Raw genomic sequence first — 27,087 nt, forward strand, 5'->3', positions numbered from 1 at the left:
GTGCCTTGAGATGCCCTGGCTGGTGATCTCAAGGCTCTGTGGGCCGGCCAGGGGACGCATTTTGAACCTCCTCTTTTCTCTCATGTTCTGGAGGGGCTGGGGCGGGGGGGGGGGCCTTGCATCTGGGGATAGCCACTTCCATCATCTGCTCTTGGGGCAGCAGTGAGAGGAGAAGCGTCGGCCCCAGTGATGAAAACTGCATAGTCCCTGTTTCCACATGGGCTGGCACATTTCCTGCAGCATTGAGGAGATCTTAGTGCTGAATTTAAGGGAGCAGGGGTTCTGCTCAGGAGGAACGGGACCTGCTTATTTCAAAGTACTAGGCTCCTATTCGTCTCACGTATCCCTCAGCCAAGGTATATACAATGGGTCAGAAGTGGCCTGTTGCAACCATGGCCAGCCAGATGTTTTGGACTGCAACTCCCACCAGCCCAGTCCAAAACATCTGGTGGGCGCTAGGATGGCAGTCGCTGGCTTGCTGCAACCCATTCCCAGTTGCTTTGCTCCTTCTCTCAGTCCCTTCCTTCTCTTTCTCTCTCTCTCTCTTTCTCTGCCTCTCTGCAGGTTGAGCAGCCTGTCTTCCTTGGGCGACTCAGCTCCAGAACGGCGCTCTCCTGGCCACCGCCGCCAGCCATCTGACTCCAGCGAAACAACAGGTGAGCCCTTTTGCTCCTGGAGGAGAGGCAGGAAGAAGAGCAGCAGCAGTGAGGGTCTCCCTGGTCTCCCTTGGCTGCTTCTCAGAGCTGCACCAAATCAGGTCTGTTCCCCCGGGAAGCCTTTCAGTGCCACGCTTGGTGCCATGGCTCTCAAGCAGTCTGGCTCTTGGCAGGGCCACCCCAGCATGGGAATACGCCTGCTGGCGGCACACCCACACCCACCCTTTGTAACCCTTTTGGAAGTGTACAACTCCCTCGTTACAACAGCTCCTCAGGCTATTGGCCTGTTTCTGGGCACAGTTCAAAGTGCTAGTGAAGACCTATAAAGTCCTATACAGCCTTAGGTCCAGGTTATCTGAAGGCCTGTATTCCTTCATACAAACCTGCCTGGGCTTTGAGATCTTTGGGGGAGGCCCTTCCCTCCATCCCACCACCCTTAAAGGCCCACTTGGGGGGGGGCACCTTCTCGGTGGCTGCTCCCAAACTTTGGAACTCCCTCCCTAAAGAAGCCAGACTGGTCCCCTCCTTGTCGTCAGTTCACTGGCAGGTGAATCCTTTCTTATTCCGGGAGGCTTATGGGAACTGACACAGCTGGTGCTGTGCTGTTTTTATTGTAATGATCTGCATGTTTTAATAGAGCTAAGAAAATATACATACCGTATATAGATATAGACAGTGCTTTTTTCTTTAAAAAAATGTTTAGGGGATACTCTCATTTTGACTCAAGAAAATCAGCATTTTGTAGTTCAAATCGGGAAAAATAAATGCAGTAAATGGACAAAAGTACAAAGATTCACAAAATGTTTGGGGGTATGCGTACCCCTGCATCCCCCCATTAAAAAAAGCACTGAATATAGATATATTCTAGTGAAGTTTGGTTTTTAATGATTGTTCCCCTTCCCCCCACCCTGTATGTTTTTAGCTGTTTCTATTTTAGCTGTAAGCCACCCTGACCCCATGTTAAGGAAAAAGCCAGCATATAAATAAATATAGCAACAACAACAACCCATTATTAACCCTCCCCCAGCTATTTAAAACATTTTGAAAATGACTGAAATCAATAATATGCTAAAAACCAATTAAAACACATGTCGGCATCCTATATTCTCCATGTCTGCCTTGACCTGCCTTGCCTTGCTGATCTTGGAACAGTCGCTGCCATTCAGCCAAGCCTTCCTTCCAGGGTTGTTATGAGAGTAAAATGTCAGGGAGCCACATGAACTGCCTGCGCTTGCCGGAGGAAGAGCCTAATAATTCTTGGTCTTCTGTTGTTTTCTTCCTCCTCCAAGGTTTGGTCCAGCGTTGCGTCATTATCCAGAAAGACCAGCATGGCTTTGGCTTCACTGTCAGTGGGGACAGAATCGTCTTGGTGCAATCTGTACGGCCAGGTGAGCAGTGGGGTTGGGGGTGGGCTTTGGGCCCTGGCCTCTGCTCATATGCCCCTGCCTCCTTCCCCTGGCTCAACCCTCCACAGAAACAGGAACTGAATTTAACTTGGAAAATGAGCTGGCAGCCTCTGCCAGTCCCCTTCTGCAACATGGGAGTAATCAACATGGGAGTAATCCTGTTGTTCTACCTTAAAGGACTATGGTTTAATGTCCATTTTACAGCCAGGATCATGAACTCAAATTCAGCTGCTGTTTTAAGATCGTGGCTAGCAAAATAAACACCCAAATGGTGTGGGGAAAAAAAAAAAAGCACAACACCTGCAGATTATTTATGGCATAATCTCAAAAGTCTGTCTGTCTGTCTCCTGTATCATGTTTTATGCTGCTGTTTCTACAGGGGGGGCCGCCATGAAGGCCGGCGTTCAGGAGGGTGACCGGATTGTCAAAGTGAGTAGTTCTGAACTTACCCAAGTAGAAAAACAACCCCTTCTGCCATGCTCCTGAGCACCTCCCTCCCTTGGGCAAGCGTCCCTTCCTAAAAATTACTACCCCGATAAATGATTTGCATCTCATTTGCTCTCCATCCTTCCTCCAAGTTGCTGAAGGTGGTGTCTGTTCTGCCTTAATCCCATTCCTTCCCCTCACAACTGCACTGCAAGGTGGAGTGACCAGCCCGAGGTCATCCAGAAAGGGTTGCGATGGATGAGCAGGGATTTGAACCAGCTGCTCCCCAGAGCAAGCACCAGGTTGGCTCTGAGGACATGACTGGTCTTGGGTGTCCAAGAGGAGACCTCCATCTCTCTTAAGATGTCAGGGGCATATGGGTGGGTGGGTTGAGGGAGCCTTTTGTCTCTCCAGCACCCTCTGATTCCCTCCCTTCTTGTGCCAGGTGAACGGGACGATGGTGACCAACAGCTCCCACCTGGAAGTTGTGAAGCTCATAAAATGTGAGTGGGTAATGCCGGCAGGCCCTGAATTAAAGCACCGGCTTCCAGCCCTTCTGGAGAATCCCTCCTCTGGGGGCAGGGAGTGCCCGTGTGGGTGCCCTTGGCAAGAAGGTTAAATAAACTCCCCAGCAAGGGTCCTGAAGACCCCTATGGGCACCTGTGGGAATTTCTTTGGGGGACAGAAAAGGGGGGCAGGCTCGTGAAAAAATGAGTGCATAGTTCCACTATGGAACTCTCTGCTGCAGGAGGCAGCCTTGCTTCTGAATGTTAGTTGCTGGAAACCTCAGGAGGGGAGACGGCTCTTGTGCTCAGTTCCTGCTTGGGGCAGCTGGTCAACCACTGAGAACAGAATGCTGGATTAGATGAGCCAGGGTCCTGATCCAACAGACTCTTGTTGTTGTGAAATGCTTAGTTTGCACACATTTTGCCTCGTATCTCAGTTCTACAGATGCTTGAAATGAAATGAAATTTGGGGATTATGGTTCAGGGAAACGGAGACCGCCAAACGGCTCATGTTTTTAACACACTATTTCTGTCTGTCTTGTCTCTTCCTGATCTCCCCCCCTCACTGCTCTCCCAAGCTGGTGCTTACGTCGCTCTCACCCTCTTGGGCTCCCCTCCTCCCTCCGTGGGGTTTCTGGGTTCCCAGCAGGATGGGCACCAGCCGGGGGCTCCTCAGGTCACACCGGCATGCCCTCCTCCGCCCCCTCCGCCCCCACTTCCTCCACCGCAGCGCATCACAGGGCCAAAGCCACTGCAGGTATGAGAGGGGAGTCTTGTGCAAGGGGCTGGAGGGCAGTGCAGAGGCTGTAGGCAGCCTTAGCTGACCTCGCCCGCCCCCCTTTCGGGCTTTTCGAAAACTCTTAGGATCCAGAAGTCCAGAAGCACGCAACACAGATTCTCCGGAACATGCTGAGGCAGGAGGAGGCAGAGCTGCAGGTAGGAATCATAGAATCTTGGAATTGAAGGGTTGGAAAGGCCCCCCAAGGGTCATCTACTACAACCCTCTGCAGTGAAGGAATCACACCTGAAGAATCTCTGGCAGGTGGTCCATCCAGTGGAGTGCAGCGGGGCTCTGCTGGACCTACCATGGTGGTTTTGCTTGCCTCCTGAGCCTGGAGTCTTGCCCGCAGCAGAGCAGTTCATTGTGGTGGAATGGGATCCCCTTCCTTGTTTGCTGCACTGAGCTCTCTTGTGGAGCCACAGTGCCCTTTTGGGCTTTGTCAGTGCTTATGGGGTGATGGGATACAGGCAGGATTGAGGCCTCTGGATGTTGCTGGATTTCCTGACCACTGGCCATCCTGGCTGCTGCTGCTGCTACTGGGAGTTGGAGCCCCACAACTTGCCTGATCTCTCCCAGTTTGAAGCAAGCAGCCAAACCATGTTGCCGTTTCCCTTCTCTTACTGCCACGCTCTTGCAAATTGGAGGGGTTTTCTGTCTCTGCAGAAGCCAGCCCTTGCCCTTCTTGTCTCAACCAATTCTAACAACTGGGATGGCGGCCATCACTCTTGTGAATTGATGGTGTTGGCCAATGCTTTATGTTTTGCTAGCCCTTTGCAAAATCTACTGGACAACCTTGGCTCCCTGTCAGTCAAGGGGGGGGGGATGGCGGCCACCAGTTGGATCTCTCTTTTTAAAAAGCAGCCTATAATCTTGGTATCTGCCCTCTACCCTGGAGCAGCGTTGCTACGAGGCCTACAATCGGAATCCAGCTTCCCTGATCGAGGAACAGATTGAAGGTGCTCGCCGGAGAGTCAATCAGTTACAGCTCAAGATCCGCCAAGAGACAGGAGGGTTTCTGGTGAGTGAGTGGCTGGGGGGTGGGCGCTATGTTGCAGAGGGGGCAGGGGTGCTGGCTGCTTGGGGCAGCGTGGACTGTCTGTGAGGATGAGTGAAGGTTGTGACAGGTTGAGCTTGGCGATGCTCAGTGGACAGTGGCAGTTGGTGCTGTTTGCCAACTACGTGAGAGTTCCTGTGCCACCCACAGAGCACGCCATGCTCCATCCAAACAGAGTGGGATGCCGTGCTCCTGTTGCAGGCGGCTGCCAGCCACACTCTCCTCCATCCCATTCTCCTCCCTCCTGGTGCCCTGCTTTTCTCCCCCGAATTTCAGTTGGCATTCTGCAGCCACAGAACAATATGCTTAGTCCCCAATGGGGTATGCGTCTTGCCACATCAGGTTTTTGTCCCTTCTAAAGTAATTATTCTATAATAATTTTGAAATGCCTGGGGAGAGTGTTCCTGTTGCACTCAGGTCCTGCTTTGCCTTTGGGGCACCTGGTCAACCACCACAAGGACAGCTGGCCTGATCCAGCAGCAGCCAGACTCTTCTTAGGTTCAGAAGCAGTCTGGGTTCTTAGGGGCATTTGGCCACTGTGAGACCAGGAGGCGGAACTAGACAGGCCTCCTTTGGAAGCTGGGCCCTTACGATAGTCTTAGGATTGATCCCAGTGTTGCTTTTCTCCATTCACCCCCCCCCCCATTCTTACAGGGAGGGTCAATCTGGTGCTGAGCTCTCAACCTCTTTCCTTTTCAGGATTCCACCACCCGGCTATTCGGTGACTTCAGCAGTTCCCGAGTCACTGATGGTGAGTTGTCCTGTGGGACTTGATGCCAGGGCCAGACAGCCACTGTCCCTACCTCCTCCCAAGCAGCAAAGGAGGTTTCCACTGATTTGTGGGCCTTGTTTTCAGAAATGGTGTGTGTTTGTGTGTGTCAAGGGGGTCGGGGCTAGCTGAGCTTTCTCCCTTATTTGCTGTTCTTTTACATTTAGGGAACACAATGGGGGGAAAAAACAACAAATTTCCTATGCATAGAACAGCGTTTCTCAACCGGTGTTCCGCAGCACACTACTGTGCCGCGAAACACTGGCTGGTGTGCCGCGACGAGAAGGGCGATTTGCACTGTCACGTCGCTGACCCGCCGGAAAGGAAGCCGTCCGGGTCACGACGCGAGGCGAGTGCCCGCGTCGTGACCCGGCCGGCTTCCTTTCCGGCGGGTCAGCGTTGTTCATTGGCGGCCGCCAGGCACGTGACAATGTAAATCGCCCTCCTGGGGAGGAGGAGGCAGGCGGGGAAGGCTGCGCAGGGCTTCTCTTCGCTGGGCCAGAGCGGCGGCGGCTGCCTGGGGTGGCTGGGAGGGAGGCGGCGGCAGCTGCGCGCTCGTGTCTGCCCGCCTGGGGTCTGTCCCCGCTCGCTCCGCAGGCTCTGCGCCTGGTGGGTCCGCCTGGCTACCGCGCAGCAGTTCTTCAGCGGCATGCTTTACCGGTACGTCTCCCCTCCAAACTAAACTAAATATAGGGCGGCACAGAGTTGGTGTGCCGCGGGATTTTTTTTCATAGAAAAGTGTGCTGTGGCCCAAAAAAGGTTGAGAAACACTGGCATAGAAGACAAGTGTGCAAAATTCATTTATACATTTTTTTATCCCACTCTTCAACCCAAAACAGACACACACACACACACACACACACACACACACACACACACACACACTGCAGAACACCTTACAGGCAAGACTGTCTGTCTCTGCCCCGCTTCAGTCTTGCCATCTAAAAAGACTCAGCACAAAAGGAAAATGGATTAGGAGGGAAGAGGAAATAAGCAAAGTCATTTGCTCATTGTTGTTTGAAAGTTCCTCTCTGGGATGGAAGTGGTTTGAGAAGGAGAAAGCACCAGGTGCAGAGGCAGTCTGTCTCAATTTCTAGGTTCTTAAGGAACTGTGTTGACAGGATGCTGGACTAGATCATAGAATCACAGAATTCTAGAGTTGAAAGGGACCCCAGGGGTCATTTAGTCCAACCCGCTTTGACGTGATTCAGCAGCGGCCAGGCTCTCCTTATGTTCTGGTATGTTCTTGAATCTCTCCTGCCAAATACAGTTTGGAGGCCCCACCTCAAGCTTTCTTAGTTTCTGCCAGAGCTCTTAACTGTGCCCGCCCCCCTTCTGCATTCTCCAGGGCGCCTCTCCTTGGACTCTCAGGACGGGGACAGCGGCATGGATTCTGGCACAGAGCGGTTCCCCTCTGTCAGCGAGGCAAGTGCTGAAGGGATTGCTTGGGCTTCTGCTTCATTGGGCCGGTAATGAAAGTTGTGTGTGTGTGTGTGTGTGCGTGTGTGTGGTCTCAGTCATGTAATTTCTCTTCCTGAAGCAGATCTCCCTGAATCGGAATTCGGTCCTGTCTGACCCCGGCTTGGACAGCCCCCACACCTCCCCAGTCATCACCTCCAGAATGTTCCAGCACCATCGGCGCCAGGGCTCAGACACGCCATTCTCCCCCTCCGCAGAACAGGTGAGGATCCAGACTTCCTGTCCCCACACACTTCCCCATTTTTAAAAGCACCCCTTGAAAAATTACCCCTGCTGCCTCTCCTGCTTTTCTGAGCCTCTTGAGCTTCTCAACCCTTCAGTTGGGATTTTGATTCTCACCCACCCCATGATCACAAGGTGGGTAGGAACTTCCATTTCTTTTTTTTGCCGGGGGGGGGAGTATTATTCTGGGTGGGGTTTTTTTTTCCGTTTCAGATTTCTAAAACAACAGTAGTGAATACAGACCTTACCCATCAGAGACCATTAAATACACATATAGCTTGCACACTAGCTTGCTCTCCTTCTGAAACTTCAATTTTAGATAATGAAGCTGAGACATAACTATTCTCAGCTTCTCACCCCCCCCCCCCAAAAAAATAAGTCGTGTGGGTCTTCCTCCGCAGTTTATGATGTGGCTCACCCTGATAAATGACTCTTTGCAGGGCTCGGATCGGATGCTGAGGCCGCTCATCATTGGTCCAGAGGAAGATTACGACCCGGGATACTTCAACAATGAGGTAGTAACACCATCCCTGGCTCACTCCTGCTTTCTTGGTTGGGGGGTGGGGGCGGTAACAGGCCTTCTAATAGTAGGGTAGGATGGGGTTGGCTGGTTGGCCCAAGGCATCTCCTATTCAGAATTTTAAAATATTACTATTATTATTAATTTTAGCTGCCAAGTGCAAAATGCCTCTAGGAAACTGACATACACTATGTAAAGACATTTATCAGGTTTAAGAATACAGTACCTCTCTAAGGCCACCCCCCCAATGTCAGATCGTAACCCCTCTCAAGCCCTGGAGAATCTGCATGTCTGAATGGGACTCTGATAGGATGGATCTGATAGGATGTTAAGGTAAGGTATGTGCCAGGAGGACCTCCCTGGGCAAAGATTGAGGGCAGATGGCGCAGCAGAAAAGGCCAGCCTCTGGATCTCAGTCAGAGGGGGTACAGAGAAGGGCCTGATGATGATGATGAACACAAAGTCTGGGCTGCCCATTAGATGTTGGAGGTCCTGAGCAATGAAGGGCTTTGCAGGACCAAAACAAGCACTTTGAGGTGGACTCTGGAACATATAGGCAGTCAGTGTGGCCCCTGTGCCAGGGTCAGTGTTGTCATCCAGTAACCACTGAGTGTGTTTCTTCTCCTCTCTTCTCCCCACAGTGTGACTCCCTCTTCCAGGATTTAGGGAGGCTGAAGACGCGGCTGGCGCACTTGGGCGTCTTCTTGCGCTACATCTTCTCTCAGGCTGACCCGAGTCCTCTGGTATGATCCAAAGGGGGCTCCTTTCTTCCTTTTACCCTTCATCCTTCCCAAGGCAAGGGCCAGAGCCAGTGGGAAGAGATGAGGGGAACGTGCCATTGGGCTGCATGGAGATTGGGGGGGGGGTCCTGGGATGTGTCGGGAAGGTGGGAGGGAGCTTGCTGGTGTTTGTGTCAGACTTTTTTCATCCAGCCTGTGTTCTCAGGAACAGGCACTACAACAGGAAGGAAAGAAGCTAGCTAGCTTTCTGCCAGCTTTTTCCCACAGGCATGAAGACCCAGATGCTTGTCTTTCAAAGGAAAGCTAGTAAAAATCTGGCTCCTGGTGTCCTGCATGCCAGGCATCAGGTTCCATAGGGCAAATGAACCTATGTGTGGAATATGCTCTCGACATGAAGATTGGGGGCTGATGGACAGGCAAGCAGTTTTCTAGTTGTGTGCCTTAAGCCTGTGTATTTATAAGGTGTATGTTCAAATTAAGATATTCCCAGCCCTCACTGTTGCCTCAGACTGGGAGATAACTTTCTTTCTCACATTATGAAGAGACCAAAGTGAAACATGGGGTGCCTTGTGAGCAGGATTCATCCCACTAAAAAGGAGGATGGAGACCCCAGAGAACCACTTGGTAGATGGCAGTTTTCTGTGTTCCCCTTCAAATCAGTTCTTTATTTAGAGCCATGAAGACTGCAGCCTTCATTTCTGGAGGCTCGGTGGGGGGGTACATGCAGAACATCCCAGGCCCAATCCTTGACTTTGCCAGGTCAGGGCTACCCCTCCCTGAGAGCCTCTGCTGCCAATCAGTGTTGACAATACTGAACTAGATGGGCCATTGGTCAGACCCAGTAGAAAGCAGCCTCTTCGTAATTCTTGCAGCCTGTAAAATGAGCTTTGCTGTGGTTGCCACAGTTAGTTCCTGCTCGTGCAAGAATTACGAAACACCCTCCCCACCCGCAATCCCACCTCGATTTCCAGCCAGGCAAGATGCCCCCATTTATCCTGGACTCGGCATGGTGTCTTCCCTGGGGGCTCCCATGGCAACTCCATACCGAGGATGCCCTGCCAGGCCCACTTCCTCCCTCCCCCCCACCCTTTTCGGCTCTCTTGTAGGCATTTCTTCATCCTCTCCCTCTCACTCTGATGCGGTGTTTTTTCTCCTCTTCCTTCCTCCTCTCTCTCTCCTCGGCAGCTGCTATACTTGTGCGCAGATGTTTGCCAGCAGATGAGCCCCAAGGAAGCCCGGGGTCTTGGGAAGGACATTTGGCACATCTTCCTGGAGAAAACTGCGGTGAGTGATCAGGCGGGTGGCAGCCAAGGGCTTCCTCCTTTCCCCCACCCCCAGCCACATCACGTACCAGATTGCACTGGTGTTGTGGAATGTGAGAGGCCTCGGGAGACCCATTGCTGATGGGTCAATGCTGTCTTTTTCTTTCCCTTCCTCAGCCTCTGAGAGTCAAGGTCTCTGATCAATTGTTGGCTGAGATAGGTGAGTTTGACCTCTTTTGCACATGAGCAAAAGGGCTGTTGTGACCCTTTCAGGTTTAGAAATCTAGGAGCAGAGACATGTAGTGATGGCTTGTGAGGAATTTCCTTCTCTTCCTGTGTGCCCCTTGAGTCAGGGCAAACAGATCAGCCCCAAGAACAAAATGTCACTGGCCCATACCCAAAAGGGCCTTGGAAACAAGCTGTGCTCTGTAGCATGTAGTGATGCTTTCTGAATACCCCGTTGCTGGAAACCTCAGGAGAGCAGAGAGTGCTCTTACACTCAGGTCATGCTTGAGAGTTTCCCTTTGGGGCATCTGGTCGGCCACTGCAAGAACGACTGGATGGGCCACTGGCCTGATCCAGCGACAGGGTGGTTCTTATGTTATGCTGTTGTGCTCAGGATCTGCTGAGCACCTGGCTGGCCACTGAGGACAGGGTGCTGGACTAGATGGGCCCCCTGTGGATCAGCAGGCTCTTCTTGTGTTCTTATGAGGCATTTCAAGGCATTTCCTTGGAGGCTGTAGAGCGGGTGGGGGAGCAGCTGTGGACTCCCAGCTCCCATCATCATCATCAGCCAAGGCTGTTAGGAGTTGGAGTCCAGCAGCACCTGGAGGGTCAGAGATGTTCTTCCCTGTTGTAAAGTCTCCCTCCTCCCTCCTCCTGTCTATAGAAGCCTCCAGGCCTCCCCCTTGTCGCACCTTCATAAGACTTGTTTCTCCTCCCCCCCCCACCTGTGGCTCCTCCAGACTCCTGTCTGCGGAACGGGGAGGATGTCCGAAGCATTTTTGTAGAGGCCCAGGAGGCCGTTATGCCTGAGATCCAGGAGCAGATCCAGGATTACAGGTGAGCTCAGATGGCCCAGTGCCTTCCTTGGCTACGGCTGCGAAAGTACCGTATGTTGATAAGAAAAATTGGAGGTGGCAGAGGTGAAGGGATTGTGGGCAGCGAGCCCAAAGGCCTGGAGGGCAGAACTAACACACCGTATCAGAAGGGAATCAGAAGGTTCCTATAGGCAAATAGTTTATTCAACCTTCGGCCTGATTTGCTTGCCCAAGGCTTACATGGCGGAGCTGAGATTTTCAGGGTTAGGTCTTTACTGAGCCTTCGTTTGGATTTGTTTACAGGGCAGTTTTGAGGCAATGAGCATTCATCCGTGTGTGTGTGTGTGTGTGTGTGTGTGTGTGTGTGTGTGTGTGTGTGTGTAGGGTGGTTATACATCTTCCCATTAGCCATTTATCATCACACACTTATCTGTGCATTTCCCTCTTAGTTTCCAAAACACGAAAATAAAATTACTGTGAAGTGCATTTGTATGCTGATTAATTTAATCTGTCGACTTCAGCTCACTTGTTTAATCCACTGCTCCAGTTTTGAGTAGTTTTGATGCGATTTTGTGTGTCTTACGTGAACCCCTTAGTTGGTACCCACTTCCACCTGCAATAGAACAGAAGAAAGTTTTGTTTCGGGGTTGATGCTCCTTCATGCAAGCGGGAATCCCAGAGGAAGTGTCCCTTTCTAAGACAGGAAGTTGACAGCGATTACTTCCAGCCAGCTGGAGCTGTTTTAAAAAGCAAAACTGTTCAGCAAATGTTCCTCTTCTGTGCTTTAAAAGAGAGGCCAAATGGAATGAAACGGCATCATCTCAGGTGTCGCATTGCTTTCCTCTGGGTCACTTGACTTTACTTCTAGATCTTCTAAGCCGCCTTGAGTTCTGGGGAAATTGGGTCGGGGGCAGGTTAGGTGGGATACAGAGTTATGAATGAAAGATCAGAGTGAGGAGTGTCTTCATCCTGCCCTGGGACTCTTCTATGGCCTTGCAGGACCAAGCGCACTATGGGCCTGGGAAGCTTGTACGGGGAGAATGACTTGATGGACCTTGATGGAGACCCCCAGAAGGAGCGCCAGGTGGCCGAGAAGCAGATCGCTCAGCTTGGAGACATTCTGTGAGTGTGTGTGTAATCTGAGATTACACACCTGAGACTACTTTCCTGCAGCATTAATGTGTGTGTATACAGTATGTGTGTGTCGAGGGCCTTGCAAGGTTCCAGATATCATATAGGAAACTTTCTGGGACTCTTGCCTGTTGCTCTGCTCATCATCTGCTCTTGGAGACTTTGACAGCCGGCTTCTGCTTTTCTTTAAGGACCCGTTTTTATTGAGTTAATGCCAATAAAGCAGGAGGGAATCATGAAGGGTGATTGGAAGTTGTGGCTCAGAGCCAGGCTGGCTTGTTTTGTGGCTGGTGTATTGGGAGTGTCCTCAGAGAGAGAGAGAGGAGTGATCCTGCCCTGGTTGGTGGCCGAGGCCTTCCTCTGACTGGAGAACACAAAGGGGTAAAAGTAGTGACCCCTTTAATCTTGTCAGGTCCTGGAATCACCAGTGGGTTTTCTAGAGGGTCCTGCTCCAATTTGGGACAGCCATAGTGGCTGGGCATAGGATGTGCTGTCCCCACAGCCCCCTCCTGCCTGAAGGATTGTGCATGTGGTGCTCTGCCAAGCTTGAGGCTCTGTGTAACTACAGGGACAAGCAGCCCCTCTGGCTGCAGGGTGAGGGTGGGGCTGGGCCCCTCAGGAACGGGGGGCAGGGATCTTCCCCCAGGGAGACTTGCCAGCAGAGGGTTATGTGCCTGTGTGTGGGTCTCAAGGTGGGAGACGATAGGATAGGGCAGTCCTGGGGATAAAAAATGTGCCTTCCCATGGTGAGTGGAATGGTTGACCCTGTGGCTTGCCCAACCTCTTGCAAGCATGGCCCAGTGGTCAGGGGTGGTGGTGGTGGTGGTGATGTGAGTCCCAGCAACATCCAGAGGGCACCAGTGTACAGAGAAGAAGGCAGATTTGCAATATAGACTAATGGGCAAGAGAGGCTCTCCTGCCTGGGCATGTGGACCCCCTGTGAGCCATCTCTTGGAAGCGACTGGGCTATAAGCAGAGGAGGAGAGGCTGTAGGAAGTGAAGATGCATCTTAACCTCCTCCTCCTTCCTTTGTCTCCTTCCTCCAGATCGAAATACGAAGAGGACAGGAGGTGAGTGTCTCCCTCGAACCTCAGCCCCCCAGGGCTACTAGGTCAGGCTGTTTAAGAGGTGGGAAGAATGCCAAGGGCCCCCCTGAGAGGCTGCCAGTGATCCTGCTTTTTCCTGCTCCCTTTTACTTTTCATATGGCATATTGCTTTATTTCTGGGTTTTTATCTTACGTATGTGTCATGTCAGCTGCCTTGAGGCTTTCTTTGGCTGAAAAGCACCCAGGAGACACAAAGTTTAGTTAATAGGGTTTGTTCCACCTTTTAGGTTTCTGGGTACCCACACATCAGTTAGGAACTGAGCCTCTCTCGGTGAACCTGCTGAAGTTCATTCCATTTATTCTTCAGTAACTCTTCAGGCATCCCTTCCGTTATAGGAAGCTGCCTCCTGCTGAGTCAGGCCATTGGTCCTGTATTGTCCACACTAACTGGCAGCAACTCCGCAGAGTTCCCAGCCCTACCTGGAGATGCTGCCAGTGGGGACTGAACCTGGGACTTTGCTTCTGCAGGTACTTCGCCATGGAGCTGCTATGGCTCTTTTTGTCGCTGGTGAAGTGTTTGTACATACATTTCCTGGGTGCCCTTCCAGAATGCATTGGGTGTCCTTATGGGGCAACCTTGGAAGGAGCTGCAGTTGCGCACACACACTTTTTAAAACATTGACTTGATTTAATATTTGCAGCGCTCTTTTCCAACAGCAACCATTGAGCTGAAAGCAGCTCAACAATGACCACAATAGCTTTCAAAAAACAAACACTGCAATCGCTACAATATCAAACACAGTAGCATATAAATAAAGCAAATATCAAGAGCAAATTCATCAAAACAATGGATACAGTTCAGTAAAGTCATAGCATTTCAGGAAAGAGCTGCAGAGCACCAGCCCTGTGCCACCCTCTCTCTAGGAAGGGCTTTTCTCTTCTGTGTCCCCACAGGCGATCAGGAGAGAGCAGAGCCAGCCTGTCCAACACCAGGGACAGCTGTCACACTCTTGATGTTAGGGGTCTTGCACCATTTAGTGCCCTCTAGTTTGAGTTCTCTCTGCCTTTCTCCCTCCCACTGGCTTCCTTCTTGGCCTGCAATGCCCTGATGCCAGCAGCCTCTTCCCTTCCCCTTGTGGGGCTCAGTTGACACCTCTCCCTTCCCCCAGCGCCCCCATGAGCTTCGCCTTGAACACCTACATGGGCCATGTGGGGATCCGTCCGCGAGAGGCACGCCCAGTCAGCGTCGTGGAGAAGTCACAGGCACAAGAAAAAGACAAGTGGCTGCCCTTCTTCCCCAAGGCCAAGAAGGTGAGCTGGTGGTCAGGCTGGGGGGGGGGGGCGGAGGGTGTGTGTGTCCTGTGCCTCTCCTAATACACACTCTGTGTGTGTATGTATGTATGTGTGTCTCTCTCTCTCCTGGGTCAACAGAGCAGCAGCACCAAGAAGGATAAAGATGCCATGGAGGACAAGAAGCGGAACCCCATCCTCAAGTACATTGGGAAGCCCAAAAGCTCCTCCCAGAGCAGTGAGTACCAGGGGCAGAGGCACATGAGGGCATGGGGTGATGGTGCTAAGCACCCCCCCCCCCTCCTGCAGTGTGTTCTGGGGGTGGATTCAGCCGGGCTTCCTCCTTCCTTCCTTCCTTCTTTCCTTGCTACTACTCCTCCTTTTTCTGTCTTTTTCATCAGTGTGATTTTGACATTGATTTTGACATTCCATTCTTTTTGTTTTTCTTTTCAGCATTTCATGTCCCCTTGTCCCCTGTTGAAGGTAAAAACAAAAGGAACACACACCCTTGCTGGTTTTTCTCCCTGACCCCCTTCCCAGCTCATCCCCCCTCCCCACCCCACCTTGCTGCTGCTGCTGTGTTGTCGTTTTTTGTTTTTGTTTTTTTAAAAAAACATTGGCGAGGAAGTATCTTTTTCCAGAAAAGGCCTTTGAAATTGTTGTTGTCGCTTATTCTGTGAGGATGGGTTGGATTTAATCGCTCAGGATCTCCTTCTCCATCCCCATGCAAAAGCCACACTTCCATTTTCTTGCCTAACTTCTGTGCCCAGGACAGCACACTTTGGCTTAGTGTCACATCCCCTCCTCTGCCATGCAATTGTGAGGAACATGGCAGGCTGGGCAGATGCCTCCTCTCCTCCCTGGTCTTGGCACTGCCCTCAGGGGGCCCTTTCTGCTGTGGGAGATTGCCTGGGAAAAGGTGTGCAAACCATCCCTTGCATTCACCGTGGGGAGACTGCGCCTTCTTCCCCAGAACTGAAGGCAGCACTCCCCCTTCCCCTCCCATCTCCTTCAGAGCTGGTCATTCAGATCATGTCCCCTTGATGTCATTCTGCTTACAGCCCTTCTTCCCCTTTGATTTCTTGCCAATGGGTGTTTGGGGGGCCCTGGAACTGGGCTGGGCTTGAGGCCATGGGGTTCCTCCTTTGTGGGAATCCCTTGCGGGAATCCATAGTCACACCTAGGTTTCCTCCCTAAGCCGAGCCTCTTCAAGTGGGGAGAGAGTTTCAGGATGGTGAGAAGGGAAGCAACCAGGTGAAGGGGAGAGCAGAGGCAGGGCCCTCTCATCCCATGAGTAGCTGTGTAGAAGCGGAGTGTGTTTGTGTAATTAAGGAGTTCCAGGCTTTTATCCAGGCAAGGCCTGCTGAGAGTGGACCAGTTGAAATTAGTGAACCCAAGTTGTTCATGTCCATTAGTTGCAGAGGGTCTACTGGCATTGGATACAAGTCTACCCCCCCCCCCCACAAAAAAGTGTCATGCTTCAGTTCCCTTTACACAGTGCCACCAGTCAGCTGCCTTGGACCTTCTCCTGGGCCAGACCCTGGTGTCTGCCCCCTCATCCCCCAGTTAAGTCTGCAGCTATGTGGGGATTGGGGCCTTCTAACATCTTGACTTTCCCTCCTGCTCTGACCAGTTAAACCCGGCAACGTGAGGAACATCATCCAGCACTTTGAGAACAACCAGCATTACGACTCGCAGGAGCCTGGCTTGCAGCGCCTCTCCACCGGCAGCTTCCCTGAGGACCTCCTGGAGTCGGACAGGTAGGAGAACGGGCTCCACTCATCTCCTCTGGGGCCAAGAACACCCTGCAAGGGGTGGGTGGGCACAGGACGCTCCAGGGCTCCCAGTCCTCATCTGTCCTTCTCTCCCTCATGGCTTCAGTTCCAGGTCGGAGGTCAAACTCGGCCGGTCGGAGAGCCTGAAGGGCCGGGAGGAGCTCAAGAGGTTGCGGAAAGCAGAGAATGTGCCTCGCTCCCGCAGCGATGTAGATATGGACGCCGCTGCTGAGGCCACCCGCCTCCACCAGTCGGCCTCATCTTCTGCGTCCAGCCTCTCTGCCAGGTGAAAATTGAGCACCTTGGGTGGGCGGGGTGGGGGGGGAGAGCTCCTTAAGGTCTAATGCCACCTTCTGTACTCATTCCAACACCTTGCAAAAGTTGAACACTTTCTAGATAAATTCTGTTGTTTGCTGGGCATCTTTTTAGAAGTGACTTATCATTGTTCCATCTTGAAGGTTGCTGTTCTGCGCCATGCATCAAGTTTGGCACATAAGCATTAAGAACATAAGAACAGCCTGCTGGACCCATCTAGTCCAGCCTCCTGTTTTCACAGTGGCCAGCCAGATGCCCCAAAGGGAAACCTGTAAGCAGGACCCGAGGGCAAGAACAACTCTCCCCTCCTGTGGTTTCCAGCAACTAGGATTCAGGAGCATGGCTGCCTCTGACTGGGGAGGCAGAACAGAGCTGTCCTGGCTAGGAGCCACTGATAGCCCTCTCCTCCATGGATTAGTTGAGCTTTCTTTTAAAGCCATCCAAGTTGGTGACCGTTACTGCCTCAAATGGGAGCAAATCCCATAGGTTAGCTATGTGCTGCATGAAGGACTTTTTTTATCTGTCTCCCAATATTAACATTCAACATTAAGAGAACATTAGCATCCAGGATGACACAATTTAAGCAGCCTCTTTTATATTGTTTGTAAACCAGTGTTTTATTTACAGGTGGGCAGGATGCAGTTTTTGCTAAATAAATAAAGTAAATAAATTACTAACCGAGCAGCTAAGGCAGCTTTCTTCTCATTTACTTTATTTTGCAAAAATTGCATCCTGCCCAACTTAAAATAAAGCTGCTAAGTGGTTTACAAAGAGTATAAAATGCACGTTTAAAATGGCCCATTAAAAAAAAATCAGCGTTAGAAACAAGTTTACAAAAAGCAAATTTAATGAAATAAGAAGTTAAAAGTGTGCCTAATAAGCTAAAATGGCTGATTAAAATACATTTCAGTTTCTATGTGTCTTGGTAGGCTTTGCCCAAACAAAATATTTTAGTAGGCCCCAAAAAGAACACAGGTCTTTTGGACTCGCAACTGCCATCAGCCCAGCCATCGTCCTTGTGCCTCCCTAATCTCAATGGGCAGGGAGTTCCAGAGTGTAGGAGCTGCCACAGTAAGATACCAGTTCTTTAAAGGTGCAGAATGAGCCTTATGCAGATCAAAACGATCAAGTGGGCCTATATGGGGAAAGGTGGTCCTTAATTAAGATGTGCAGCATTTGTCTTCATCGGGTGCCTTTCTCCCCCTCCCCTCCTTGCCTTTCTTCCTTTGAGAAGCCCTCTGTCTGTTTGCAAAGGAAAGTGGTCACTCTTCTCACTCTCTGCCCTCCAGGTCTTTTGGACTCGCAACTGCCATCAGCCCAGCCATCGTCCTTGTGCCATTTGACCCTGCTGGCTGGGGCTGATGGGAGCTGGAGGCCAAAACACCTGGAGGGCACCTGGTTGGGGAAGTCTGCGCTCAGTGTCTTCAGTGTTTGCTGGATGGGTCCCTTCCCACAGCCGTGAGGGAGTTAAACACAGAGCTTGTGGGGCTCACCATTTATAATCTTTTCTTGTGCCTCCAGGTCTCTGGAAAACCCCACACCGCCGTACACTCCCAAAATGGGGCGCAGGTGAGCTACCCTTGCAGCCAGGGCGAGGAGAAACGGGCATTCTTCCATGGGGTAGGAAGAATGTCTTTTCTAGGTGTTTCTTCTTCATCTTCTTATTGTTGGTGACCCAAAGGAGCAGGGGGAAGAGGGCATGACTGTCTTGTGCTTGGTCATGGGGGTCCTGTGTATGCATGGGTGGGGTATTCCCTCTCATCGCTGGACCGGGGCAGAGACCCCAGAGCAGAAATTGAACTGGAGGCTTGTTTAGTTGAGTCTCTCTGTCTCACAGTTGAGGCGTCCTGCAACATGAAAGAGACTTCTGGGTCCAGCTGGCTCATAATGGGGCTATAAAGACCCTGTGTTGGGAGAGAGGCCCTCTTGCAAGATGGCTGCCACTGATGGGCTGCCAGGAAGGAACTAGGGTAGGGGTCACCGACCTTTTTAGGCCTGTGAGCCCCTTGGCACCTCCCTCGCTCCTTCCCTGGATCAGAACACCCAACTGCAAGAGACAGGACGAGAGAAAATGAGCACATGTGCAAACTTCACTTTCCCAAAGGCTCTGGATACAATTCAGATCCAGCAGAATTAACCTGAGCCTTGAAAAGCACACAGAGCTAAAAGATGAAGTGGGAAGGAGCATCCCTAGGCTCTCGTTTGCATCAGCAAGCGAACTCTGAAGCTCTTATGCACCATTAGCTCCAGAAAGGCCCAGTTTATGAGGCTGGAGGACCTTTCTCAGAGACCGTCTTTTGACATCCCTTCTTGTCTCTCTCCAACCCACTGGTGCAGAAGCATCGAGTCCCCAAACTTGGGCTTCAGCACCGACTCCTTCCTGCCCCACCTGCTGGAGGACGACCTCATCCAGCTCTCGGACCTGGACCTGGAGCTGGACTCTCAAAACTGGCAACACACCGTCGGCCGTGAAGTCGTGTCTTCCCTGACGCAGCGGGAGATCGACCGCCAGGAAGTCATCAATGGTGAGGAGGGTCTCCCTGTGGCCGCCATCAGAAAGACGTGGGGGTGGGGGCTCTACACTTGCTTAAATTAAGGCAGTGGGGGGCTTTCCTGGTGAGCTCTAACGTTCTGACGTAGGGCCAAGGCAGCCAAGTGCAGGGAGGTGGGCTTCCTGGCCCTCAGGGGTGCTGTAATGTCTCCAGAAAGAAGAGGAATCCCTAGACGAATGAGGGGTGTGTGTGCTGCCCTGGTAACCAGAGCCATTAGCTCTGTACTGGCGCCCGGGCTGGGGAAGAGCCACATGGCTCAGTGGCAAAGGGTCCCAGGGTCGACCCTAGGGAACAGGGTCTGCCTGAGACCCTGGAGAGCCAGCAGAGAGTGGAACCATCAGGCCAAGTGGACCAGGGGTCTGACTGAACAATGCATCACTTCACCAATGGCACACTTTTGTTCAGGAGGAGAGCAGGTTTACGTCACAACCCAAATCTCTTAAGAACAAATCAAAACTTTTCCCTTTCTCCTGCTCTTTCCGCAGAGCTGTTTGTGACAGAGGGCTCTCACTTGCGGATCCTGCGTGTCCTGGACGTTCTCTTCTACCAACGCATGAGAAAGGAGAGCCTTCTTTCCCGGGAGGAGCTGGCCCTCCTCTTCCCCAACCTCCCAGAGGTCTTGGAGATCCACAGTAAGGCTGCTTCTCTTGCTCAGTTGGAGCCCCTTTGGACCAGCCCCCCCCTCTGTGGTTTCTACAGCAGGCAGAGTGGGTCTCCCCTCCACAAGCCCCCTCCTCAGGAGGAGAATTGGAACAAAGCCTAAGAGCCCTGCAGTTGCTAAATCTCACGGGGCGGAGGGGGCAGGGAAATCCTGGTTGTGGTCTTGATCCCATTTGCGATGTTGGCTGGACCCCAAATGGCTGGCTTTGAGGCAGGCTGTCTGCCCACTGCTGAGAGCCTGGCACTGAAACTAGAGAGTGACTGTGTGGAGTTTAAAACTAGGCCCGTACTCCATCCCCTTCTGTTACCTTTTCTCCCTTCCTCACCATCCTTCCCCACCACATGTCCCTTCTCCAGATTCTCTTTCGGAATCGATGAAGAGGCTGCGAGAGGAAGGGCCCATCGTCAAAGAGATTGGGGACCTCATGCTTTCACGGGTGAGGATCCCAGACCTCGTGGGCTGGCCAGGGGGCAGCTGCCTTGGGGCCACTAGGTGAGCTCCTGACCTGCCTGAGGTTAACCCAGGAGTGTTTTCTCTTCCCTGCCCTCTCCCCCGCCCCCAAGTTTGACGGGGCTGCACGTGAGGAGTTCCAGCAGATGGCTGCCCGCTTCTGCGCATACCAGTCCATGGCGCTTGAGCTGATCAAAACCAAGCAGCGGAAGGAGACTCGCTTCCAGCTGTTCATGCAGGTATCCTCATGGTGGGGCCTCTGCCACCCTCATGTGGAGGAGGCAGCTAATGGAGGGGGAGGAAGGAGATGGGAGAGGAAGGGACTTTTCAGTGGCCAGCCCTCTCCTGTCTCTGCATGCCAGAGAAACACAGGCTGTCTCTCTCTCTCCCTGCCTTTCCCAGGAAGCCGAGAGCAACCCTCAGTGCCGCCGCCTTCAGTTGAAAGACCTCATCATCTCAGAGATGCAGCGGCTGACTAAGTACCCTTTGCTGCTGGAGAACATCATCAAGTACACAGATGGTATCTCTCTCTTCATGTTTGTTTTTTTATTGTTTTTTTAAAGATTAAAGATTTTCTCAAACAACAAAACATACAAAAATACAAAACACACAAAAAAATTACAAAACATAAAAAAGAAAAAACAAGAATACAAAAAATACAAAAAATGCAAAAACAAAAATTCTAACAAACCTTATTTCCAATCTATTGACTTCCTCATTCCACCTCATTCTGCGATTCTTTACATATCCTCCGTAGTAAACTCTAAATCTTATATAAATTCTAATTGTTACTTTAACTATACCTTAATTCTTTAATCTTTTATATCTCATCCTTTTATATTCTATCTAGATCTTACTTCTTAATTAAATTGTCCTTAACTTCTATCAATACTTATTTCACACCATTGTATTATCTACAACCTCTATTTTATCTCCCTCACTTCCACTAATTCTAATCTATTATACGTTTATTCTTTAAATAAATTTTAAATTTCTTCCAGTCTTCTTCCACTGCTACTTCACTCCAATCCCGGAGTCTCCCGGTCAGCTCAGACAGTTCCATAAATTCTATCAACTTCTTCTGCCATTCATCCACTGTTGGTAATTCTTCATTCTTCCAATTCTTTGCAAGTAGAATTCTTGCAGCTGTTGTGGCATACAAAAAGAAAGTAACATCCTTCCTAGGTATTTCATTTCCCGTTATCCCAAGTAAGAAGGCCTCTGGTTTTTTTTTAACAAAGGTGCTTTTCAACACTTTTTTAAATTCATTATAAATCTTTTCCCAGAAGTCTCTCACTTGGGGGCACATCCACCACATGTGGAAGAAGGTTCCTTCTTGCTTTTTACATTTCCAGCATTTATTATCTTGTTTATGATAAATCTTTGCTACTTTTACCGGTGTCAGATACCATCTATACATCATTTTCATCAAATTTTCTTTTAACACTGTACATGCGGTAAATTTCATATTATGCTTCCATAACCTTTCCCAATCTTCCACCATGATGTTATGTCCTACATCGTTTGCCCATTTAATCATAACACATTTTGTTTGTTCATCTTTTGTATGCCATTCCAACAATAGGTTATACATTTTTGACAAATTCTTACTTTTTGAATCTTATCGATTCCGTTTCCAATTTAGACTTTTTCATTTGAAAACCAACTTTTTTATCCATTTTATACATTTCATTAATTTGATGATATTGTAACCAATCATTTATTTTACTCTTCAACACCTCATAAGATTTTAACTTCATCTGGTCACCTTCCTCCATTACAATATCACTATATTTCAACCATTTTGTTGACATATTCAATCTTTTCTGCGTCTTAGCTTCTGTCGGTGAAATCCACCTGGGTGTTTTTGGTTCTAACAAATCTTTATACCTAATCCATACATTATACAAGGATTTTCTAATAATATGACTTTTAAATCCTTTATGAACCTTAACTTTATCATACCATAGATATGCATGCCATCCAAACGCATTATCATGTCCTTCCAAGTCAAGTATGTCATCATTGTCTAACGCAAACCATTCTCTTAACCAGCAAAAGGCTGCTGCTTCATAATATAACTTCAGATCTGGTAGGGAAAAACCACCTCTTTCCTTAACATCCGTTAAAAGTTTATATTTAATTCTTGGTTTTTTCCCTTGCCAGATAAATTTTGATAATATCTTTTGCCATTCTTTAAAACAACCAACATTATCAACAATAGGTAATGCTTGAAATAGAAATAACATCTTTGGCAATACATTCATTTTTATAACAGAAATGTGGCCCATAAGGGATAACTTCAAATTTGACCATCCTTCTGGTCATATTTTATCTCTTTCCATAATTTTTCATAATTGTTTTTGAACAAATTAATATTCTTTGCAGTCATATTCACCCCCAGGTACTTCACCTTCTTCACAAATGTCAACCCTGTAATGTTCTGTAATCTATTAATTTCCTCTATTGATAAATTTTTGCCTAAGACTTTAGTCTTTATTTTATTTAATTTAAATCCTGCCAACTGTCCGAACTCCTGAATCACTTCCAAAGCACTAACTACACTTGTCTCTGGATCTTGCAAAGTCAATACTAGATCATCAGCAAAGGCTTTTAACTTATATTGCTTTGAACCTACTATAATTCCTTTCACTTCCCCATTCTCCCTAATCATATTCAATAAAACTTCCAGGACTGTTATAAAAAGTAGAGGGGAAAAGTAGACACCCTTGCCTGGTGCCCTTGTCAATTCTAATTTCCTCTGAAACTATGTTATTTATTATAATCTTTGCCTTCTGGTCAGAATAAATTGCTTTTAAACCATTGATAAAGCCCTGCCCCACCTCCATGCTTTCCATATTCTGTATCATAAAACTCCAAGAAACATTGTCAAAAGCTTTCTCTGCATCGATAAACATTAATACTGCTTTGGTGTTGATATTTACCCCTAATCGCTCTAAAATATCAATAATATTTCTAATATTATCTTTCATATGCCTCGCAGGCAAAAAGCCTGCTTGATCTTGATGAATCTAATCTTTCAATACCTTCTTCAATCTTGCAGCCAATATATTTGCAAAAATTTTGTAATCCACATTTAACAGGGAGATGGGGCGGTAATTCTTCATTTGCATTCTGTCCGTTTCTGGCTTCGGTATCAGAGTTATAAAAGCATCTTTCCAGGTATCGGGTGTTTGGTCCCCTCCTAAAATGTTATTACACACATCTTTCAATGGCTCTACTAGCCACTCCTTCAAAACTTTATAATATTTTGCTGAGAGCCCGTCTGGTCCTGGTGCTTTACCTATCTTCATTTGACCTATTGCATATTCCATCTCTTGCGTTATTTTGTAATTGAGTAGATTTTTCTTTCCCATTGGAATCTTTTGCAGTCCATTCCCCCCCCCCCCCGCGTCTCTTCCTATTCAAATGTCACACATTACAATCTCCTCTTAAGCGCATTCAACTTGCTGTTTGAAATTGCACAAATTAAATCCAGTCAAGGCCGGGTCTGCTTGGGGTTACCCAGCACGAAAATAGCTTTTCAGCTCTGTGTCTCGTTTGCTGGGCAAGGCCCACTTGCCCTGTGGCCTCTGGGAGAAGGGGGTTCTTGCTGTCTCACTCGAGCTGCGGGAACAGCTCCAAGGATTTGGGCGTACACGATCGTTGTGTATACATGGAGCTATTGGAAACAACCCTCCATGTAAGATGTGATCGTACTGCATTTTTTAAACTTGTGTCAGCTTTCTGATGTTGTGAGTCAGCATACATAGAGATGATGGTGGTGTGTGTGCACTGTGCATCAGCGCCCTGTGGGGCTGTGTCTGTAGAGCATGGGTGCTATTCAGAAGCCAGTTTTCATATTAACCAACAAGGATTATTTTGCATCATGTATCAGTGCTACTGCTGCTGCTGATCTGTCTTTCAGGCATCCTTTTGTTTTTTAATGCAGCACTGTTTCTAGATTGTAGTGGAAGTCACTTTGGGACCACCCCGTGTGTTTCAAACGCAGCCTCCCAGGTTTTCCAAAAATAGAAACAAATTTTGCCAGTGGCTGCTAGCCCATCTTTCTCTCACATGCACTCTGCACCTTCATTGCTTAGGAGAGACCTTGGAGCACAAGAAGCTTTGCCAGGCCCGGGACCAGTGCCGAGAGATCCTCCGGTATGTGAATGAGGCGGTGAAGCGGGCAGAAAACCAGCAGCGCCTGGAGGTCTACCAGAAGCGCCTAGATGCCACTTCACTGGAGCGGACCAGCAACCCGCTGGCAGCGGAATTCAAGGTACAACCCCTTCACCCTGCACCTGAATCCCTGGCTTTATCCTGCTCATCTCCTCAAAATGCTGCCTTTTTCTGCCCCTGCTGTCCAGAACCTCGACCTCCGAAGCCGTCGCATGATCCACGAGGGCCCTCTGAGTTGGCGGATCAGCAAGGATAAGACTGTGGGTATGTGGCTGGCAAAAACAACAGCTCCTCTCAGTCCATGGATGTGCTCACATGCATGTGGCATAGCCTCTCTCAGAGTGAAAGCCTGTGTGCGCTTCCTCTGCAGCTGACTTTTCTAATTTATATCCCACTTTCCGATTAAAACAGTAATCAAAAGTGCAGAGGAGTTGTGGCTCTGTTGTAGGAAGATCCCTGAGCCGAAAATCCCTGGCGAGCCATTGCTGCCAACCCGAGTAGACAAGACTGAACTAGATCAACCAAGCGAAGGGGTCAAGAGACAGCTTCTGAAAAGATTAACAGAACCAAGCAATTTTGGAACATGGTCCCTAAAACAAGCAAAGCTTTAGCTGTTGAATTTAATAAAATTAGCTGTTTTATTTAATAAAATGTATACACTGCTTGGTTGTAAAAAGCTCAAAAGTGGTTTACCAAAAGACTAAAACAATAGAAGTCTTTTAAAAAATTTAAACCATTCATAAACTAAAAACACATAATAGTATTTAAAGTTATAGGACAACAGGCCACAGATTAAAAGGCTCTCCCAGATCAGCAGCCTTCAGAAGGGCCCTCATAGCTCCATGGCAGAGCACCTGCTTGGCATGCAGAAGGTTTAATCCACACTGGCAGTATCTCCCTGCCTGAGGCCCTGGGGAGCCATTGCTGCCCATCAGTGGCAACAGTCCTGAGCTAGATAGACCTTCCCTTGTCCTATGTCTAGACAGGCCTTGTCAGACTTACATCAAAGAAAAGTATCTGCACATGTATAATGCTGTAGCAGGGAGGGAAGTGGTGGATCATATAATACAGTATGTTAAAATTTCATATAATGTAGATCTTACGGAAAAACAGAAGCCCTGTAAACAGTACTGTAATGAACAAGATTAGCAATACAGTGGTACCTCGAGTTACAAACGCCTCAGGTTACAAACGCTTCAGGTTACAAACTCTGCTAACCTGGAAGAGTTACCTCAAGTTGAGAACTTTGCCCCAGGATAAGAACAGAAATTGTGTGCTGGCGGCGCAGTGGCAGCAAGAGGCCCCATTAGTGAATAGTTTGGAACAGTTTCAGGTTAAGAACTGACCTATGGAACGAATTAAGCTCAAACTAGAGGTACAACTCTCAAAACAAAAGGCAAAGTGGTCCTCCCACCCACCTACTTATTAGCAGATCAACAAAACAGGCCTTTTCTTTGGTGGCTCCATCTGCACAATGCTCTCCCCAAAGAGGCTCGCCTGGCACCATCATTGCATGTCTTTAGGTGCCAAGCAAAAACATTCCTCTTTACCCAGGCCTCTGGCCATTATATAATCTATGGGCTGTTAAAGCTGTGGGGGGACAACAACTTTTTATTATTATTGTTTTATTATTATGCTATCTATTATTATGCTTTTTATTATGTATTTATTATTATGCTCCGAAAAATGGGTTCTTAATGTTGTACACCGCCCTGGGATCTTTTGATAAAGAGTGGAAAATCAAATAACTAAATGAATCCTGAATATCTTCCAGAAAAACATCATCCTTATCAGGATGCGCAAAGCCGGTTCACAACCCCAACCCTCCCTCCCTCTCTCTTAGATCTTCACGTCTTGCTCCTTGAAGACCTCCTGGTACTTCTGCAAAAACAGGACGAGAAGCTGGTTCTCAAGTGCCACAGCAAGATGGCCCTGGGCTCCTCGGACACCAAACAAACATTCAGCCCTGTCCTCAAACTGAACGCAGTCCTCATCCGCTCTGTGGCAACAGGTAGGAAAGCAGGCCATAAACCCATTAGCCCTCATTCAGAGGTGGGAAGCTACACATGCCAGCTCTGGTGGGTCAACCCTCCCTCCAGCTTGTCTCTCTCCTCTCTACAGATAAGCGAGCCCTCTTCATCATTTGCACTTCTGAATTGGGACCCCAGATCTACGAACTGGTAGCTTCGAGCTCTTCAGAAAAAAACACGTAATATTTTTATCTGTTATTCTCCCACCCACCCACCCACCCCCATCTCCTTTTGGTGGGAAGGAGCAGGAGATTAAAATGCAAACTGGCCTGTGGGCAGCATGATCAGTCAGGAGTCAGGGAGCCCAGGGGGGCAAACAGACAATTTAAAAACCTTAACAGATTAGACAACTGGGCCAAAGCAAACAAGATGAATTTTAACAAGGAGAAATGTAAAGTACTACACTTGGGCAAAAAAAATGAAAGGCACAAATACAGGATGGGAGACACCTGGGCTTGAGAGCAGTACATGTGAAAAGGATCTAGGAGTCTTGGTAGACCACAAACTTGACATGCGTCAACAGTGTGATGCAGCAGCTAAAAAAGCCAATGCAATTCTGGGCTGCATCAATAGGAGTATAGCATCTAGATCAAGGGAAGTAATAGTACCACTGTATTCTGCTCTGGTCAGACCTCACCTGGAGTACTGTGTCCAGTTCTGGGCACCACAGTTCAAGAAGGAGACAAGCTGGAACGTGTCCAGAAGAGGGCAACCAAAATGGTCAAAGGCCTGGAAACGATGCCTTATGAGGAACGGCTTAGGGAACTGGGTATGTTTAGCCTGGAGAAGAGAAG

General features: G+C 49.2%; 1 protein-coding gene across 7 annotated transcripts in view; it reads left to right on the forward strand.

The window, feature by feature from the left end:
* Positions 1-27,087, forward strand: part of ARHGEF11 (Rho guanine nucleotide exchange factor 11) — a 54,098-nt gene that overhangs the window by 19,488 nt on the left and 7,523 nt on the right. For 6 of the 7 annotated variants that reach the window (XM_060269834.1, XM_060269835.1, XM_060269829.1 and 3 more), the window contains 32 exons: positions 565-656; positions 1,946-2,044; positions 2,442-2,491; positions 2,934-2,991; positions 3,573-3,751; positions 3,859-3,930; positions 4,674-4,793; positions 5,529-5,580; positions 6,947-7,023; positions 7,142-7,279; positions 7,740-7,814; positions 8,461-8,562; positions 9,745-9,843; positions 9,999-10,041; positions 10,787-10,883; positions 11,861-11,983; positions 13,039-13,062; positions 14,208-14,349; positions 14,470-14,566; positions 14,782-14,811; positions 15,962-16,088; positions 16,210-16,389; positions 17,940-17,987; positions 18,756-18,943; positions 19,456-19,602; positions 19,988-20,067; positions 20,195-20,320; positions 20,484-20,601; positions 24,185-24,363; positions 24,452-24,527; positions 26,107-26,274; positions 26,385-26,472. In XM_060269834.1, the coding sequence (XP_060125817.1) occupies positions 565-656; positions 1,946-2,044; positions 2,442-2,491; positions 2,934-2,991; positions 3,573-3,751; positions 3,859-3,930; positions 4,674-4,793; positions 5,529-5,580; positions 6,947-7,023; positions 7,142-7,279; positions 7,740-7,814; positions 8,461-8,562; positions 9,745-9,843; positions 9,999-10,041; positions 10,787-10,883; positions 11,861-11,983; positions 13,039-13,062; positions 14,208-14,349; positions 14,470-14,566; positions 14,782-14,811; positions 15,962-16,088; positions 16,210-16,389; positions 17,940-17,987; positions 18,756-18,943; positions 19,456-19,602; positions 19,988-20,067; positions 20,195-20,320; positions 20,484-20,601; positions 24,185-24,363; positions 24,452-24,527; positions 26,107-26,274; positions 26,385-26,472 (3,294 nt within the window). The remainder of the gene's footprint in view (positions 1-564; positions 657-1,945; positions 2,045-2,441; positions 2,492-2,933; positions 2,992-3,572; positions 3,752-3,858; positions 3,931-4,673; positions 4,794-5,528; positions 5,581-6,946; positions 7,024-7,141; positions 7,280-7,739; positions 7,815-8,460; positions 8,563-9,744; positions 9,844-9,998; positions 10,042-10,786; positions 10,884-11,860; positions 11,984-13,038; positions 13,063-14,207; positions 14,350-14,469; positions 14,567-14,781; positions 14,812-15,961; positions 16,089-16,209; positions 16,390-17,939; positions 17,988-18,755; positions 18,944-19,455; positions 19,603-19,987; positions 20,068-20,194; positions 20,321-20,483; positions 20,602-24,184; positions 24,364-24,451; positions 24,528-26,106; positions 26,275-26,384; positions 26,473-27,087) is intronic. The other variant, XM_060269832.1, reaches the window with a different exon arrangement.

Source organism: Zootoca vivipara, chromosome 17 (assembly GCF_963506605.1).
Source record: "Zootoca vivipara chromosome 17, rZooViv1.1, whole genome shotgun sequence".
Classification (NCBI taxonomy): Eukaryota; Metazoa; Chordata; class Lepidosauria; order Squamata; family Lacertidae; genus Zootoca; species Zootoca vivipara.